Source organism: Ambystoma mexicanum, chromosome 3q, assembly GCF_040938575.1.
Source record: "Ambystoma mexicanum isolate Mex_15411 chromosome 3q, UKY_AmexF1_1, whole genome shotgun sequence".
Classification (NCBI taxonomy): Eukaryota; Metazoa; Chordata; class Amphibia; order Caudata; family Ambystomatidae; genus Ambystoma; species Ambystoma mexicanum.
Genome location: NC_090926.1, coordinates 469,681,012 through 469,699,919, shown reverse-complemented (window position 1 = coordinate 469,699,919; position 18,908 = coordinate 469,681,012). Strand labels below are relative to the sequence as shown.

General features: G+C 44.8%; 1 protein-coding gene across 4 annotated transcripts; it reads right to left on the bottom strand.

Moving 5' to 3' along the window:
* Nucleotides 1-1,240: 1,240 nt before the first annotated feature.
* Nucleotides 1,241-18,210, bottom strand: LOC138582696 (securin-like). Of its 4 annotated transcripts, none has more exons than XM_069654258.1 (6): nt 18,110-18,210; nt 4,252-4,368; nt 2,702-2,874; nt 2,186-2,249; nt 1,744-1,896; nt 1,241-1,401 (listed from the first exon to the last, which is right to left on the bottom strand). In XM_069654258.1, the coding sequence occupies exons 2-6, from the start codon at nt 4,337-4,339 to the stop codon at nt 1,328-1,330; spliced, it is 552 nt and encodes a 183-aa protein (XP_069510359.1). In that variant the 5' UTR covers nt 4,340-4,368; nt 18,110-18,210; the 3' UTR covers nt 1,241-1,327. The 4 variants fall into 4 exon arrangements, with proteins under 4 accessions (XP_069510359.1, XP_069510356.1, XP_069510357.1 ...); XM_069654255.1 differs by lacking the exon at nt 18,110-18,210 and adding an exon at nt 17,429-17,594 and having other exon boundaries at nt 2,699-2,874; XM_069654256.1 differs by lacking the exon at nt 18,110-18,210 and adding an exon at nt 17,429-17,594.
* Between the last annotated feature and the right edge of the window lie 698 nt (nt 18,211-18,908).

The window sequence follows — 18,908 nt, the reverse complement described above, 5'->3', positions numbered from 1 at the left end:
ATTTGACGTTCAAGACAGGCGTCCCAAAAAAAGCCTATTCCTGTATGAGGATACAATTTTGATGGCCAGAACAAAGGGCACACTCCAATTGTTCAATGGATTCAGTGACTATATGGGACAAAAAGATCTAAAAATTAATTTAGGGAAGTAAAGGTAGTGTGCATGGGCAGCAGTAACCCTTGGGAACGCCATAACGATTAGATGGAAAACTGGATTGGGCAATTACTTGCTACCTGGGTGTAACAGTTTCTCGTGACACGAGGTAGTCCGTGCATATCAGCAAAGGCCTCACAAAACATGAAGGTGGGATACCATTCGACCACATGGTTTGTATTTTTTAGGCCATATCAGTATTGATGATCTATGGTGCATCATTCTACAAAAGACAGCCCAAGTTAAAAATAAATGAAGGTACGCCATGGGAGTTTCCCTGGGTATTTGCTACACTATTTGACTCGCATTATTGCAACCCTTACCTTATTGGCTTCGTTTATGGGGAAAATTCTCATCCATCACCAACTAGAAGCTTGGTGAAGGATATATGAAATATTCACAATTCATCCCCTTGACTAAACCACATTAAATGTTCCTTGCGAATGCCTCTTAGTGAAGAGCTACTGTTAATATTGAAAGAAGTCAGTTGGTGGATGGCTTTCAAGAAAAAGTAAAAGTGTGAAATTCTATCCATTGTCTGAATGATAGTCCCTTCCTCAGGGCGACCTTGTTATCAAGGGCAAATGTATTTTGTTGCACTGTTTTTATATTTCCCTCCCACCTCCGATTCCGGGCATGTGGATGTTTCCATCCTCAGCCAATTGGTTTACTGCCCAGTGTGTTCATTCGTATATTGAAAGTGCCCTGCTATTGCACAGCAAGTTATCTTAAGTAATTTGATCTTTACCATGTTAATGCATTATTGATGTATACTATTTGATGGAAATAAGCATTTGCCCAAACAGAAGAAAGGTAGGATGACCCCAGACGTATACGCCACATGCACACAAGTTGCCAAGATTAAGAACCATCCACTAGTGATGCCTATTCTAGGCCTGGACGCAGTTTACTCACAGGATCTATTTTTTTTACTGCGTCGTTATTGGTGGAAGTTTGAGGTACACACAAGACAGTGATCAAGCAGCAACAATGGCCCCTTGGCAGGGGTTTGGAAGGCAAACATCAAGCTAGGATACAACCTCGCCACACCCCTGGAGCCCTTTTGCAATTTAGGATCGGAACCAAATCAAAAGTGAACAAGCTTTTATTACATTACAACCATTAAAAAAAAAAAAACGATGTGCAAACTTATTTTGTGAAATTTGAAATCCATTCAAACTTCCCACATTGGTGGCAAATCAATTGGCTCTTTGTTCAGCGAAAACCGGAAAGGCGAGTACAGGAGCTCTACAAGAGAAGAAAAAAAAAGTTACTCTTCCAGTTGCTGGACAACAGCCTTTTGTGATGACCAAGTGGCAGTGCACACTACGGAACAGCAAGCAGATTGAAGCAACGCATTTAGTATCTGCTATACCATGGGACGGGGCATCCGCCACAGATCAAAGGGAGGAACTAAAACTACAAAACAATCATGGAAGGAATAATTCATATCTTTCCTGTACCCTTAAACTGAAATAAGTTCCATGTAATGCAAGTACACTAGAATCCTCACAGTGTTCACGGCAAGCTAAAGAAATGCAAGAGGGGATTGCTGTGTGACTGAGCACCTCTTCATGTCACAGTACCAACCTGATTCCCATGTGAAGGAATATGGTTTTAAGGGTGAGGGTAGAAGGTTTACGAGTCTGTCAAATCGGTTCGATTCCAGTGTCTGAAGGGGTACACCAGCCAGGCACAAGTGACTCAGTCTATGTTCTTCAGGGACATCAAAACATTCAAAATCTGTAGTGTGGAAAATTAAGTGGTAATGTTAAGTGCAAAGCATTACCAGCAAAACATGTGGCAAGGAAAACACCTGGTCTAGCTGCAACAGGTTACAAATTAACAGTTCACTGCTGCTATGAAATCACAATATAAAATGAAGACTTGGCTAGGAAATTCAATCAAATGTGGTACAAGTACTTTTGTAGTGGGCAAGGGACTCATTAACTGAGGAGCCTTCACTGAGGGCAACAGCAAGACAATTACTTGCATCAATAAAATGGGTGAAGTTACAAAATTCCATTCTTACCAAGTGGGTTGTATGGAATGCATTTTTCAATTTCTGGGTATTCGTCAGACGGTGCTTTTTGGATCTACAGTGAGACAAATATTTCACATCCTTACATGATCAGTAACATGCATACAAACTCAAGACCCCGTGGCATGGTTGACGGAAAGTAGTGTCATAGTTATGGTTCAACCAGCTGTATTGACCACGTTAGTTCAGACACCTGTACAATCACATTACTGGTAGGACATTCCATCAGCCGTTTATTTTACGGAGAAAATCTGGAGGCACCCTGCCTCATGCAAAGCAGTGTTCTACACATGCAAGAAAACATAGGTGCTAGAAAAATCATGCATTTTCAGTCGGCTTAGGAGAAAATTAATAGTTCCAGTTATATACTTCCTACAATAAATTGTAGGATACATTCACCAATAACAAAACCTGTAGGCGTCTAGCATGGGAGACCTTCATGCATGACATTCATAGTAAACCAGGTAAAAAGTTGGTCACTTATCCAATGAAGACTACTACAATTACCTTCACAGATGTTTTCACCTCTTTTGGTTTCTTCGTTTGCTTAGGTTTTGAAACCAGTGCAACTTTGCCAAGATTCACATTTGCATTACAAAGGGCCTTCCTTGCAGATGGCGCAGCATTGACTTTACCAGGGTGAAGGCCTTGGGTCCGACACTGCTCAGAAAACACTTTAGCTAGTGAAGAAAAGAGCATGTTACATTCAAAGAAAGAAAATAAAAGTCAATTCATCATAATTTAGGAAAATGCTATTGAAGAGAATTGATCATGATCAGTTAGGAGTACCATGAGATTCGTGTAAAATGGCCTTTCCCCGAGTCGCATAACTCGCAATATATGACATGCTCAGTTACTAACAGCCAATGTAGGTATTCTAAATTTCAGTAACCGGTTTCTACTGCATAATTCAAGTTATGAATTACAATGTATTTAATTCCAAATTGCTCTTTTTTGAGGTCACATGACTACATTGGTTACAGCTCCAGAAGTCTTGGGAGTAAGTAGCCAGTACAAGCTAACCTGGTGTTTTTAAGCATCAAGCAGGGGCGAAACAGCATGCCAAGATACCAGGGGTTTCTGCCAGAAGACAACACTGGTAGCAGTAGTTGACATTCTTTCAAACTTTGTTCGAAATGGCAAAATTAGTTTTACTGCTTGTGAGATGTCCAAGCTTTATGCAATTCTCAATGGCAGTTAACAGGTTTTCTACCCTGCATTGCAGAAAGAATTTCTCTAGCACTAAATGGTTTATGTGTTACCCAAACACAATTTCTCGCCTAGAACCTAGTTATATGTGGTTTGATTCATTCCATAATAGGGGAGGGTAGTTATTTTTGACTCACAATAGTGAGGGAAAAACACCCCGGCTGAAGCCCACAATAGCACTAACAAAAAACGATCATACCAAATTAAGAGCAAATCCCACTTGCACGCCAAAATACACTTACTCCCTAGACAAATAGTAGGAGATCAGTGGCCACTACAAGAATCATGCTTTTATGAGGCGTCATTTATAGATGCATTCATTAGTCAGACCCTGCTGGGAGTAACCAGCAACTCCTCAAGCCCTCGCCACCAAGTTGCTTCTTGTGCAGAAACTCATTAGACCATGTAGTTCAGTCTGTAAGACATTATGTACCTCATGCTGTGCGCAGAAACAGACCAGCTCTACAGCTTTTTCCACATGTAAATATGAACTCACACCAAATGCTACTGTGCCATGCATTCATAACACATACCCACCCAATTAACACTATCCATTCCAGCTCCTACAGTACACACCTGCCCCCAGCACAAAGTGCATATACCATGCCGGTCAGTGTTAAGGAATGGTTAGTCACGTGGACTGCTTCAACCGACTTATCAGGAGAGTGGTTCGAGAAAGAATGCTGCTCCGGGTGGCAGAATATGCCCAATTATGAATTAGCAGATGCAAGCCACAGAAAGTGCTTAATTTCAGCACACACTACAAATGGCACTATAGGTTGGAACAACGCCTCCCAGATCTAATTTTGAAGAATACATTAGTATGGTTATTTGCACCTCCTACTCACTGGAAGATGGCAGCCTCATGCGGTCCTTTGATGCACCATGTCTGCTGGCAGCACCATTCTCTTGGTCAACGAAGATAAGAGTAGCCATACTGAAGCTTTGTTGGCAACTAGAAGAAACTGCAAGATAAAAGGGGGAGGTCAATTTCAAGATCGAATTTGCAGGTCTTAAGTCTGAGAGGTTGCACCATTTCTATGACAGCAGAGTAGGCTAGGTAATGTTGGGAAGGAGAAGATCCTTCCCCCCCCACATAACATGTAAACCAAAAGGTGTTGGGGGGGCAACACGAGGTGTAGCCACCTCCTGCAGCATTCGGTTTCACCACATCCCATAGAAAATAACATACACCATAGCTTCTAGCCCCGCATTAGGAAACCATTTTGAACTAGGGTCCAACGCTATCCTACTAGGCCCGAAAATCCATCTCTGTAGAAATGCAGCTCTCTCATCCCCATGCACAGCCAGCCCACACCCATCGTCCCCTTGCGAGCTCTGTTCACAGAAGCCAGCCGTGCCTTGTTACAAGTCACATAGCATCATTTCAGAAGGAATGCGCTCTGAAGAGAGCAACCAGTCATAAGTCCAAGTGCCCATTCCTCTCCATTAAACTGCCCATACCCTCACATTGCCAGGCCAGAGCCCACCAGCTCAGAATCACCCCACCCTGTTCCTTTCATACAGCCATCCATCAGACCCTCCCACGCCCCTATCACTCCAGGACCCCCACCACAGCCTTAATCATATGTAGCAATATATTCTCCCAGAAATATAACAGTACCTATATCATGAGGACCCAAGCAGGGCAGATCAAACCCTTAGGGCTGCCGCCTGGGTGCAGATTGCAGTATCAAAGTGAAGGTAGAGTGCCAATAAATTAGCTTATGTGACCCAAGTACCCCTATTCATGCAAGTGTGCCATTATTTCTGCATTCAGTTCCTGTTTAGTTAGATGCGTTGCTCCCTTGCCCTGACCTTCACTCCAGAGATGAGCTCAGGTGACCCACGTGCACCAAGAGCAACAGAGAGATGGTGGCCAATCATCATCATGTTTCCCTATAGGCCCCTCACCAATCTGATGCTAGAATGTGCACCCTATTCATGTCAATGATGCTGTGTTCCCTTTTAATGTGCTGCCCTTGTAATGTTTCAGCAGAGCGTTCTCAGGCAGCAGAGTTTTTTATGGCAATTTTTATGATTATAAACTTTGTTATCCATCTCCTGGTCTCGTCGTGCTCTGAAACCCTGTGTACGAGCACGATATAATATTCCCCCCCCCCCCCGACAGGGGAAAACCTTATATTTGCATATTATTGGGACACCTGCTAGCAGGGTGCCTTCATTTGGTGACCCATTTATAGTACCCTGTAATTGCAGTGAGATCCAGGGCTTCTCCGGCATGGCCGCCCTCACCTACAGCTTGACCAGTCCGCAAAAGTGTGTATGCAGAATTAGGTTCTTGTTGGTTCCGGGTTTGCGAATACCCGACTTCTCGGCTAAGCCAACTGTGGCCCAAAAGGAGAGGCCCATACATTGCGGATAGACCACAAAAGGAGGGTCCTGGAAGAACACAGGCACACGAGTATAAATTGCAAAGAAATAAAACGTACTGACTATTGTGGGGAATATAGACCAACATGATATGAAGGGAATGGATGAAAGCACTTCAATAGAGAAACATGACGGGAGCCTGACCTAGAAAGAGGTTGAGGGCGGGAGACAAAGTAGAGATACAGCCCCATATAGTTACAGCGCTCCGGAATAAGTAGAGGTTGTTTTAGCTTGTTTTCACTATACACGGCCCGCAGTAGCAGCTGTGTAGTTATGGTTAAGTTGCTAAACTCCTACAAAGAGCACTTTCTCGGCGGCTTACTGTCATGCCTACCCCCGGAGCACCAGGCCAGGCCCAGCACCCCCGGGAGCAGGCATCATGCCCCCGGGTAAAGGCCCAGCGGCCCCTTATAGGGGCACCGTTGGCGTCAGGCTCATGTTGGACATCAGTCCTGGCGCCATAGGCGCCAGGCTCATAAAGGAAGGTGTTTTTGTGCACTTACCTGATGCAGACCATGCTGCAAGATTCAGGGCTCCCTGAGACCTGAAAGGGACTATTTTTTCATTGGGACTATTTTTTCCACTCAGGCGTGGCCAGGGAAGGATACTTACCTGGAACTACTTTGGGGGCTATTTAAGCCACGCCCAGACAGTAGCTCACGCTTCGCGTTGTTCTGCATCCAAGCAGCTGAACGCTCACTGTGTCTGCTCCTGCATCTGGTCTCCAGCCACGATCCTGGAAATCCTGTAAGGAGAGAAGAGAAAGGTGAAAACCAAGAATTTTATCAAACTTCTTACCTGCATCCGGAACCTTCACGCCAGCGTACCTGAGAAAAGACTTCTCATTTAAAAGCACCGCGTTGCTCGCTGCAGCACCGCGCTTCACTCACCTATCCTCGGGAGTTCTTCTGGCTCCACCGTGACTGTCTGCACCGGTCGCCACATCTCTGCGCCTAGGGGAGAGAAGAGACAAAAGGTGAGCACAAGGAACATATGAGGAAAGCCTAATTTTCCACCATAACACTTACCGGTCTTCTGTTGGTGGATCATTCCTCATTTCGGGTCGGCGCCGCTTCGTTGGCAGGTACCGCACCCCGGCCCCTATGGGGAAAGGACAAAAGACATTACTGAAGGAATATAAAGACATTAAGAGGGATCGCCCCCATCGCTAACTCACCTGAGTTTACATCGGTAATTCAATCCCTCAACGCATCGCCTTCATTCTGCACCTGAAATAAAGGACAGATCACAGGTTAGGAAGGCAACAGAAAAGGAGGCTCAACACTTGAACTTTTGTAATCTTCATACTTACAGCGTTCCGCTCGGAAAAGTCAAGTGGATTTTGCCAGCGCCATTCTGAAAACCAGTGAAGTAACTGGACAAACACGCGCCCCTGCACCAGAAGCAGGATGGAGAGTTCATCCTTTCAAACCATAAGGTGAGCTTCAACCGGGGATTTCGGAGGAAGTTAGAGAAGAACGAAGAGGGGGTGGGGGAAGAGGGAAGCAAGCACACTATTCCGCAGACTGTTAATCCCCTTTCTCATCTGCAGAAGGATATTCCTACGGGCCAGACAAGCAAGATTTGAGGGTCCTGTTCAGTCGGTGTTCCGAGTTCTGCGCATCACGCTCGAAGAGGCCACAGCCACCCAGACTAGGCCAGCGCCTCCATGGGAGTCAGGTGAGCGTTACACTTACAACTTGCTCCCCCTGGAGGAATCCTCATTTTTGGCTGGCTCTGAATTTTTCTGGCAAGTTACGCGAAGTTTCGTGCGGGGGGGGGGGGCCCCATGTGCTGCATGTGACATCTTAGAAGAAGACGGTGGTGTCCCAGCAGTATCCATGCATAGTACACCAATTTGCGGTTCTATGGCATGCCAGCTGCAGCAGCAGCGAGGTCTTCCTGTGATGAGAGGTACATTTGCAGAAGGGGTGTGCATGCCACAAGACATGCACATTTACAAGTAGGGTGTACTATGGTGTGCAGCTGCAGCCCTTGCACAGAAGTTATGTCCACTGGTTGAAAGTCGGTGCCACATTGTTGCTTTGTGTGATTTGGCTGCATTGAACACATTGTTGGTTGCGTGTGTGGCAATTGGTAGAACATCGTACAGTTATGGTGGAGATGATGCAGTGAGCAGTCATGTACTGTGTGCACTAATGGAATAGGGTAAATATGGAAGTGGTTACGGTGCAACTGGTTCTCACATGCGCTTGTGTAGTGTGCATTGTGCGTATTAGTAAGTGTTGCAGTGCACTATGCAGTACTGCTTGGGTGCACGTAGTACAGTGTGGAGAGCAGGACCAATGTTGTGACAATTGCGTTTAGTTGCCATTATTACAATGGAAGTGGGTAGCAGTGACAAACCTGTGGTATGTTTGTGCATTACAGTAAGTGGAACATGTGTGCATGCATTCCTGCTTTAGGGTACCGAGGTTGGGTAAAAGTGCTGGCTCTTAGGTTGCCTTTTGAATTGTGGCACATGCCTACATGTCCACCTGCATGGCTTTGTTATGTTGGGTGTGGGCAAGGCCTAGACTTTTGGGTGCATGGCCAAAGGACATGCACCCAGCAGGCTAGTCCTTCATCACAGCCACCACAACATAATGCAGTTATATACTTGAAATTCATGCAGACTGACGGTTGTGGAGAACATTGTGCACTTGGTAGAGCAGCCGAAGTGAGCTGCTATGCGTACATTAGGATATGTGCACATAATTGCCCGTTGCACAATAGGGAGCCACATGTCACCATTTGAGTTTGCTGTCCTTCAAAGACCTGTAGGTAGTGCTCAGCAGCACATGTAACACATGGCCAATGTAAACAGCCTCCTACATACCGTTCAGCAAACCAAATGGACCGTTTTGCATGAATGCTAAAATGTGCCCAAGGTGAAAGCTGGAAGGCTCAATTGAAGATGGGGCGTGTAGTGCACGTGGCACAAGTATTTAAACATAGCTTGTACGATGGTGTCTGCATACATTTGAAGTGGTGACTTATGGTTATGGAGGCCATTGTAGATTTGTTACAGCCACAGAAGTGAGCTGCTTTGTGTACATTAGCATACAGTGTACATAATTGCCCCTGTTGAATAGGGAGCCACATATGGTGTGTTCTGTGGGAGGCCCTAGCGCCTCACGGTACTTGGGGAAAGGCATTTGCCACATTCTGCGCTTCTAACCATGCTGGCCAATGGAAATGGGACTGTCCAATCGGGTGCTCAATGTGTGTCACAGAAAAGGATCAGCCATCATTCTTTTCATTGGTTTCTGTAGTGCGGCTGGCAAACATGGCAAGATACAGTTTGTCATGGGTGTGTCATGATCTCTGCTCCCAAAAGGTCAGGGTTTTCCCAACTCCCTTGGAAGCAGATCCATAACCCAGGTTCCGAGTGCCGACCTTTTGGACCCAGTCCTGGCGCCAGTGGCACCAGGCTCATAAATATGCCCAGTCCCAGCGCTGGAAGCGCCGGGCTCATAATGCTTGGGTGGACTTACCTGCAGCAGACCATGCTGCTTACTTGCCTGCCAGTTGAGCCTCTGATCCTCTTCTGTTTGGAACTACTTTTCCTGTTGGGTGGGGCAGGAGCCACTCCCTAAGCTCAGAACACTGGAACTCTTCTGGAAAGCAGGAACTCTTTTCTTACCTAGGCGTGGCTGTGGAAGGAGACACCTAAGCACTACAGGAGGCTATTTAAACCACACCCGATGGATGAATCTTGCTTTGCGTTATTCTGCATCCTCTGCAGCAGAACGCTCATCGTGTCTTCTGCATCTGATCCTGGGCCCAAGGAAAAAGGCTTACCATCCTGAATCCAGTCTTCAGCAACACCTATAAAGACAAGAAAGAACAGGTTAGCATTACGGTCTTCTGTGACAGCGCTTCACTTACCTGGTCCATCAGCTGTCACCAACGCCTCGCGCTGCATTCCGGCATCTGAAAGACAAAGGCTTACCTACTCTTTGTGCGCTCCGGAGGTCTTCGCACTGCATTCCGGCATCTGAAAGACAAAAGCTTACCAACTCGTCGCACGCTCCGGAGGCCTTCGGCGCTGCATCCCGCATGGTGCGTTTAAAGACATTGGGGAACTTTAATACTCAAGTGCCATGACTCCTTTCCACATCTAACCCAGTGGGTATTCCGGCACCCTGCAGCCGCTCCGAACTTGTACCTGCAAAATAAAAAGACAGTTAGAGCAAAATAAAAAGACAGTTAGAGCGCATCGTGAAGCAGGCAACAAGCGCTTACTTACGTGCTTCCAGGCGCTTCTATTCATCACACGGGCTCCATCTTCAACTCACTTCAGCCCATCATCCGCCATCGCCGGAACCCTGCAAAACAAGAGACATCATTACTAAAGACTTTAAAGACATTAGAATTACTCGAAACTTACCGTTCGTGCAGTAACCGACGGACAGCAGTCCTCTGAAGTCAAGAGGCCTGCTCCCCTTATCCAGTGAAGAAACTGGTTACAGCACCCTGCCCCGAGGCAGATGGAGAGCACGGCGTTCACTTACCTAAGGTGAGAGCGTTAACCTTTGGGGTTCTACAGGAGAAGAGAAAGGGAAGAAGAGAGACATTCAATAACCCAGTTCCTTAATCCCATATTTTCTATCTGCAGACATCTTACCCTTCGAGTCAGACATACAGTGCACAGAGGTCCAGCCCAAAGAGCCAGCCGTGTGTTACACATCACCTTTGAAGATGGGGTATACGCCCAGTCTAGACCGGCACCTCTACGGGAATCAGGTGAGCGTTACAGGGTGATACCTTTGTGGAAGATCTGTGTATGCCCTCCAAAAAGGCTTTTGTGGCAATGTCGGTTTGGAGGCTTTGTGGTGTAGTGTCAAAGCATGCCGTTTCAGCCGAGTGCTTGTAGAAGGTCAACACATGGCCACTTCTGGAACTGTACAGGTTGTGTCTGTGCACTTGGAGCCTTGGGTTCCGTGCCTTGCTCCTGTGTGTACTGTCAACTAAATGATTAAAGAAGTGCAGCACATTTTTCCCACTGGCAAGGTGCTTCTCATGTATACCCCCCCAGAATAGTGTGGAACTAATACAATGATTCCTATTGTCAGCCAGAGGTCGAGAAACATGTGTAACTTGAGTGCTGCTGGATGTACTCGGTGAGAACATTTGTTATATATATATATATATATATATATATATATATATATATATATATATATATATGACATTTTCAAAAGAAATGGCATATCTTTTTGTTGACTAGTGGCAATGACATTTTCTTTCACAGTCTACATGCTGCACTGAACACCATTGTAAGAATGTGAGCCGACGTAAAAAAAAAAAACAATAACTGCAAGAAAAAAACAAAATATAAGAGCCGCCACAACTAATGATGTCCCCTACCCTGGTAGAAAGTTGTTCCCACTCCTGCACGCGCAGAATATTGCAATAGTTTCAGGGTGGCATGTGTTAGATACGCCCCTTTTGCAGATGACAGGCCATATAAAGCCTGTAGACGCTATTGGATTGGTCAATAAGGTTCCTGGGTGTGGTGTGTATGCACAGACTGTGGTACACGGTGTATTTGTGGACAGAAATGCAGCAGGTGCGGTTATGGCTGTGTTTCAGGAGCCACAGCATGCAGGTTCTATGGGAGTTCAAAATACATGGATTGAAAGTGAAACTGCGATGGCTGCTCATTTTGGAATCTATGTGCATGTCTAGTGCTATGAGTACCTACAATGAAGTGATGATTTGGTTTGTCTGTGTGACATGCAATCATGCCAATATTGTTCATTGTGGAGGGAAAATTGTACAGCTTGTTATACGGAATTCCATTTTTCATCTCTGAAAAGTGCCTTCATTTCCTTTTTTCCTTTCCCAGTTAATTTCCATTTATTACGGTCTTCTGATACACGCCACAAAAGGAACAGCAGGAAAGGCCCAGTACAGAAGGGGCAGCACCTGCATGGATATCATGAGGACGTGCACAGAGAAGGAATTATTGGGTGGCCCTCACCTACATAGATGGGAGTCATTGTCATGCTCCCAGCCGCACCCTTCCCACACACGTCCAAGTACCTTACCACTGTAGAGTAGCGTGTTGTACATGCACAAAACAATGCCCTTTGTCAGGTAAGGGTCTGTAGCGCGGCATATGGTCTGCAAGGATGTTTTAGAACTCTGCTGCCCTACAGGAGTGCCCCTTTTGTTGCCCATGGCAAATGCTGTACATGACGTTACCCTACGTAATTGTTGGAAGGGCAGTAGAATGCCCAATGGTCCCTTGTGCTTTAATTTCAGTCGTCACATGCCATACAAACACTTCATGTTACGCCACATTCACGGAGATGCCTACAACGCGAAACAAAGCTTCATTATATGGAGCAGGAAGGCATTTATTATGTGCGACCCATGCAGGTACAGTACTTTACACCAACATTGTTTGCGCTCTGCACATTCTGCAGTTTGCTTACTTGCACTAGTATGTGCGTGACCAAGCTGCAGCAGCTTTGCCATTTTGCAGACTCGCTACAAACTGTCCCTCCTGCAGTTACAGGTTTTCTTCAACTGTACGACCCACAGGTGACCTCTTGACACTGCTCAGTGCACACACGATGTGTGTTTCATGAGTCATGAAAAGGCAAGCAGCACATCAAATTAATGCGACATTTAACACGCCCCCGTTACACTGTGGGTTGCTGTTCCTTGTTTACCAGTGGGCGTCACACAGCCAGGTGTGCTTCAGTCACATAGATAGGTTTGCAGAGCCACCTACGTCGTCGGCAGGAGTACTTGAAATGCGGTAGCCTATTATGAATCCGTAGGGCAGGGGAGGTGTTACCAGCACACAGTGGATGACCTATGCATGGGTATAGGTGTGCAACCGATGTGCTTCCACAAACATTTAAAATGTTTGTAGAAGATGCGGACAAAATAGAGTCCTACAGATATTTGTTAAGACTGCACATGCGCCTGCCAGGTGCAGTCTCCCTAGGAAACGTCCATATTGCTCATCTGTAGTCATCTCAGCCAGTACCGTGTGGCACAAATTCACCATGCAATGGTGTCACAAAGAAGAGAAACTACTCAAAAACCCAACACTTATCTGTAATTACTAAAATACACCAACACTATTTAGAAAAAGGTGGTAGTACGAATGGATATATAGACCAGACAATTTGGCCTTTCCACACTTGAATGAAGGCAGCCAAGGAATCAGTAACAAACCCTTGTCAATTGAACGTTATGGTTCAGTTGCAGTACCAAACGGCCATCATCTTTACAGAAAACACTATGCTAAAGCAACAGTTTGGTTACAGTGTCCTACTAAAAAACCTATGAAATTCACTAACAAAATTGTAAAGGGACATAATGGTTAAGTTACGCTACTAAAATTCTATGAAATTCAATGGAAAAAGGTTATGGTGACATTATGGTAAAACCGAAAAACCTCAGAAATTTGCCAGTTATGGTAAGCTAAGCAACCATAACTCGTGCTACTGCAAGGACTAACACCCATGACATCAAAGATGACATCACATGTGCATTTACTTTTCATGAAATGTCTCTACAAGGGATTCTTATTATAATGTTGGCAAAATGTCAAGAGTGATCAGGAGACATCATGAACTATGCATTTCATTAATGAATGTATGATATAAACAACATTCTATTGCAGTGTTATTTCTAGTACAAGAACCTACAGAACAGGCATTGCCTGCAGCATTAACCATAGAGGTGCAATATTCGATAGTGAAATGATGAATGCTTCCGTATCAGAGTTGTGTACGGTGAAACATGTAATAACAATTAATCACTTACTACATACAAAACAGACCACAAAGCATACAAATATGGGGCATATACAGGTAAAGTAAAGTAAGCAAAAAAACAGCAGCAGCATCAGGAACTGTTCATAACCTAAATGATTATCTTCATGCAAAGAAATAATTGCATCATATAATGCGACTGAACCCTAAGGAAAGTACTAAAAGAACATATGAGAAGGGTAACATCTATAAATATAGTAAGCTTTCAAATGAAAACCTATGGCCTGGTGTATTCCTGGTTCCATAGGCATGACTGCACCCGAAGCACCCATTAGCGGTACAATAATTGGGAGGGTTCAAGACAAGACTTCCATCAGGAAGGCAGCAGATTCCTGCAGCAGGAGGCATTCCTCAGCATGAAAGAATTCATGGACACAGCATTATGATGTAAAGCAAAGAGGTCCGACACCAACAATCCCCAGTTATGCTCCAGGCTCCTTCCCATGTCTGTGGGCAGCTGTGATGGACATAAGGGGTCTGTTGTAAGCAGGGTACAAAATATACACTTGCTACTGGCTAGTGATATTTGGCTTTTGGCAAGTAAAACTTGTGTGCTGCATGTGTACAATTGGTGGCGAGCGGCCACCACTCGCAAGCCTTTACCTCCTCATGAAGTTGGCAATTAAGATGGTGAACCTTCAGCAGAGGCCATTCTAGTGGCTCTGTTCTGGCCACACAGGACCCGATTTCCATGAATCTTGGAGCCGACAACTGAAACTTCTTTCCAAGTCATCCATGTCCCATCTAGAGGGTGCAAAGAAGAAAGGACCAACACTGGTTGAGGGGAGTAGAAAGAGGTTCCAGCTGCAAGGGGTGGATCCCAGGTTTAAGACCAGTGGCCCAGAGTAGTATGCAGTGCAGCCCACACATTTAAGCCAATGATAGGCATTGGGGCAGTTCAGAGCTGGCGCGAATAGGGGGCGGGGGTGTTATCCCAGGCTTTCTGGGGTGCAGAGTACTAGTATATACACAAGTTATCCATCCTGGCCAGTAGTTGTGTCTGGGGTGGCCCGGTGGATGGTGTTTAAAGGCTTTAGAGTTTGCTCCTTTTGAGCCTCTGGATGAGGTGTCTTAAAGGTCATCACTTTAGTAAGATCGTTGGGAGAAGTGCTACGACATACAAAGCACCCAATCTAGTGGTACAAAGCACCCAATCTAGCGGTACATGCGGAAACTTGGTGGGAGCTAGATTTTCTTCTAAGTCATCCATTTTACAGGAGATTTCTTCTCAGACACCTTTCCCACCAGAAAAGGTGGATTAATTTTATGCAAGGAGGTATTGCTGATGTTTTGAGAGGCCAGTCCCTCCAAGCAAGAGCAATCACATCGCAGAAGTTCATGGCACATCAATTTAGATCATATGTTGAGGAGCCACCTGGGTACATCTAAACACGATCTTTGAAAACTACAAAGGCAGAGATGTGGTGCCTTTGAGACTAACTGTTAGTGCAGATACACATGGCATCTGTGGACCCATCCGTCACTGCAATTGTATACCTCACAGGCGAAGTACTGCAATAAGGAAAGTTGGTGTGCCCTAGTAGGAACACAGCTACCCGGTCTTAAAACAAAGCATTTTAGGGATTTTGAGGGCCAGTCAAGGGTCCATAAAAATGAACTAGGCAACTAAAAACTACTGCTACAACCATAAAAATAAAAAAAACACGAGAATAGGGAGCAGGTGAGCCTATGCAAGAAACCGTTGGTAATGCCAGCAGTTTTGGGATACATGTAGGCATTTGCCAGGTACTGCCATACAAGCTATAAGATTGCAAGTGCTCGAAAAAGTTGATTAGCTGAGCATAATGGCAACTGTCACCTTTGTCAACAGGACTTCAGCAAGTAGCCAAATAATGCCGAGGGTTACACCAACAGCAGATTTACAGTTGCAATTAAGCTATTTACAACACAGGCTAAATGTAGGTTTTGCATATTGCAGGATGCGTTTTTGGTGGGATGGGGCAGGTAGCGAGTGGGAATAGCCACAGGTACTAGAGTTGCAAGCAACCGGGATCTAGTCTGGATTACGGAACATTCATTTTGTCCTGTGGGACGGCATTCTGTTTCAAGACTTGGAAGCAAGGGGCATTGCAGGAGATGCAGCCTGTTGGAGGGGGTGGGAGTTTAAGGGGCTTCCCGACATACTAAATTTCATTTCGATTCTGTTGCATCCTTGGGTCCGAGTGCTTTTGTCAGCTAAGGACTGTACAATAGGGAGCATTCAAATGAAAGTTTATTTTAACTTCATAAGTGACAATCCATTTTAAAACATGCAGTCCACACCAGCAGATATTTGTAATCAAAAACGTCAACTAGATATTAGCTTACAAATGTGCCTGCTTTGAAGAGCACTTGGTTGCAAAACTGCACATTTTATTTACACTATGCAAGATACTATTCTGTACGCCCGTTTTCATGAAGGGATGAGAAAGCCACAGCAGACTCGACCTCCGTGTCACTTGGGATTAGGGCGTCTGGGCCTGCCTCATTTTTTGCATTCCGTCAGTTACTGCTCAGCAGTGATCAGATGCAAGCTACAACTACCACAATGCAGATAAGGACAGGATGGAACAAACCTCTCCTTCAGAGTCCCCATATATACAGTCAGTGTTCACTTTAGTGTCAATTTGTGGTGTACAAATTTGAAAACAAACTCCAAGCCACAGTTAAAATGAAAAGCCACGGGTGGATGGAGGGGTGTCAGACATATCGGACCACTGGAGTCGCCTCCATCTAGCCAACCAGTTTCAGGTGAGTTACTTTATATCCTACAAGTCCATATCAACCTTTTTGACTGCTACTTGTTGATCTGCATAAGGAAGCAATGTATGATGGTTAAGAAGTGCAACAATAAAGGCAGACTGAAAGGCTGAGAAGTCGGTGAACCTGCTTAAAAAAAAAAAAAAAAAAAAAAAAATTGCATTGGGTAAGAGCTAGCGTAATGATAGATGTGCCCAAACCAGCTTTTAAACAGGATCCTTTCAGCAAGAACATTAACATTCCGAAATCAGTGATCGCGCTTTATAAAATGGTTAAATAATCACTTTACTCCGTGACTTCATTTTCGAATACATGCTTGGTTAATTTTGCTGCTGCTAGCTTTCTGCTGCAGGTTCACACTGAGCCATTGCCGAGATTCAATGGTTTCCACAGCAACCAATAAAGCACGCAAACCTAGTGATATTCAGAAGTATCTATTGATTTAGCATGATGGACAATTAGGTTACTGAGAACCTAACACAAAAGAAAGCCCCAATAGGGAAAAGGGGGTTAATGCACAACTCATTAACTGGCTTCACGGCTCAGCATTCCAAGCTCAGACAAATATCCATGTGAAATGTCATTTCAACGCAGATCTGCTTTAAATATAAGACAAGGTTACAATATAACTTAAAGCATATTTGTTTTTCCCCCAATCGTTGCCCAAGGGCAGAAATTAAAGTCCAGTTTGTATTTCCAACAAAGGTTTAAAGCCTAATTGGGATTAGTAGGGTCATTTACAACTAATGGGAGTTTAAACCACAGGTTGTGGTTGCCTCAAATATGTTACTCCCTTATGTACACCAACATAATTGGTTTCACTTGCAGGAGGCACTGTACCACAAAATAACCATAACTAAATCCAGGATTTTACCACAGCTATCAGATCAAAATAACTAGATTGGATTCTAACCAATAACCATCCCACAGATTTTCAAGTGCAGCTCCCACACATGCAGTATAATTGACTGAATGCAAGCATTCAATGAGCTTTAGCACCAATTATTGGCCTTGCCATGTATTCACTTGGAAACCAGTCTCCCTGGCAGTTAATGCATATGGCAGGCACCTGAAAGGTCCATGCAAGTCCAACCACAGTCGCAGAGAGCCGACTTAAACGATAGGAAAAGGGCCGAGTTTGCTGAAAATGTGTAGTATGGGGCGACTTCAAAATCCTTTGGTTCTTTGTCCACCCCTGGCAAACGGGACAAAGTGTCCATCTCAGTAACTCAAACAGTGGCCAACTGCTGTTCTGAGGTTCAGAATAATCCGCCCCAGTACTGGCTAGTTGTCTAGTACTCAAGCCATGGGAAGCATCCAGATAGCTACACTAACAATAAATGAACTAGTAAAAAAGTAAAAGCAGCTGGAGTTATGTTACGCAATATTTGTAGCTTTAAGTGTACTTATTTAGGTTGACAAATATAATGCATACATAAATATTCTAAATTGATATTAATGTATTACCACATACTTTTAAAAGTAACAAACGGGTTACGAATCGCAAACGCTACAAAAAAGTACGCATGATGCTAAATTAAAAAAGTAGGAAGACCCTTGACCAAGCTCAAAAGACCGATACTTTATACTCGACAAGTAGTCCAATCCTGCCAAACAAAACCGGCACGAGCCCAAAAACGAAAAACATTTCAAGCGTACAATTCGCCAACTACAAACAGAACAGAAGCGAACACCACCACCACCACCACCACCACCACCACCACCAAGAAAGCCGCACCACATTACCTACCAACAAAAGCGTCACGAAAAGAAAGATAACAAACACACCACCCACTGCTCTATTTATATTGTCGCGCCTAGATCCTATCAAAAAAGGACTGGGGGCGGGGGACGTTGCAACGCTTACCATCACGTGAGCTGCACGTTACGTTTAGTTCATGGACGTGTCTTCACATGATCTTTCTTTGAATGCGTCTCCTGAGTACACGCCCTTCTACACCACGTGGTCAGGGTCACTGTTTTAGCTGCGAGGTAGTTAATTGGAGTGGCCCGGGTCACGGTGAGCATCGTAGTCACTAGCATTCCTCCGAGTTTCACAATAACGCTAGTGCTGTAGCGAGCAGCCCCGTTTCTTGGCCCAGCTAGAGCTAAACACCCCAGGAGAGGGCGCAGTAAGGGGCCCACCCAGGAAGCTGACTCATCGGGCCGAAAGCTTGAGGTGCCTGCTGTGCCCTGAGATGTTCGGCTGGCTGCTCTCTGACAATGACTGTGATGCGTTCGAAATATGCAAACAAAGGAATACATATTCCAAACGCAGCATAAGATGCTCTGGAGTCACACACCCTGTGCCCCTCATTCTTTTTGTTGACAGCCTTTCAAGTGGGGCAATTTACAAGTGAATGCTTATTTAAAAAGCCATTGTTTTTACACAGTATGCGCTTAACATTTCAAGAACTGAACATGGGGCATTTTTATTCAGCAGGCCAGCACAAGTATTAGCTGAAAACTTATGCATTCTTCAAAGAGAATTAAGATGCCACACAGAAAAGTTTTAAACTATTTTGTTTATTTTCATGTCTCTTTATTTG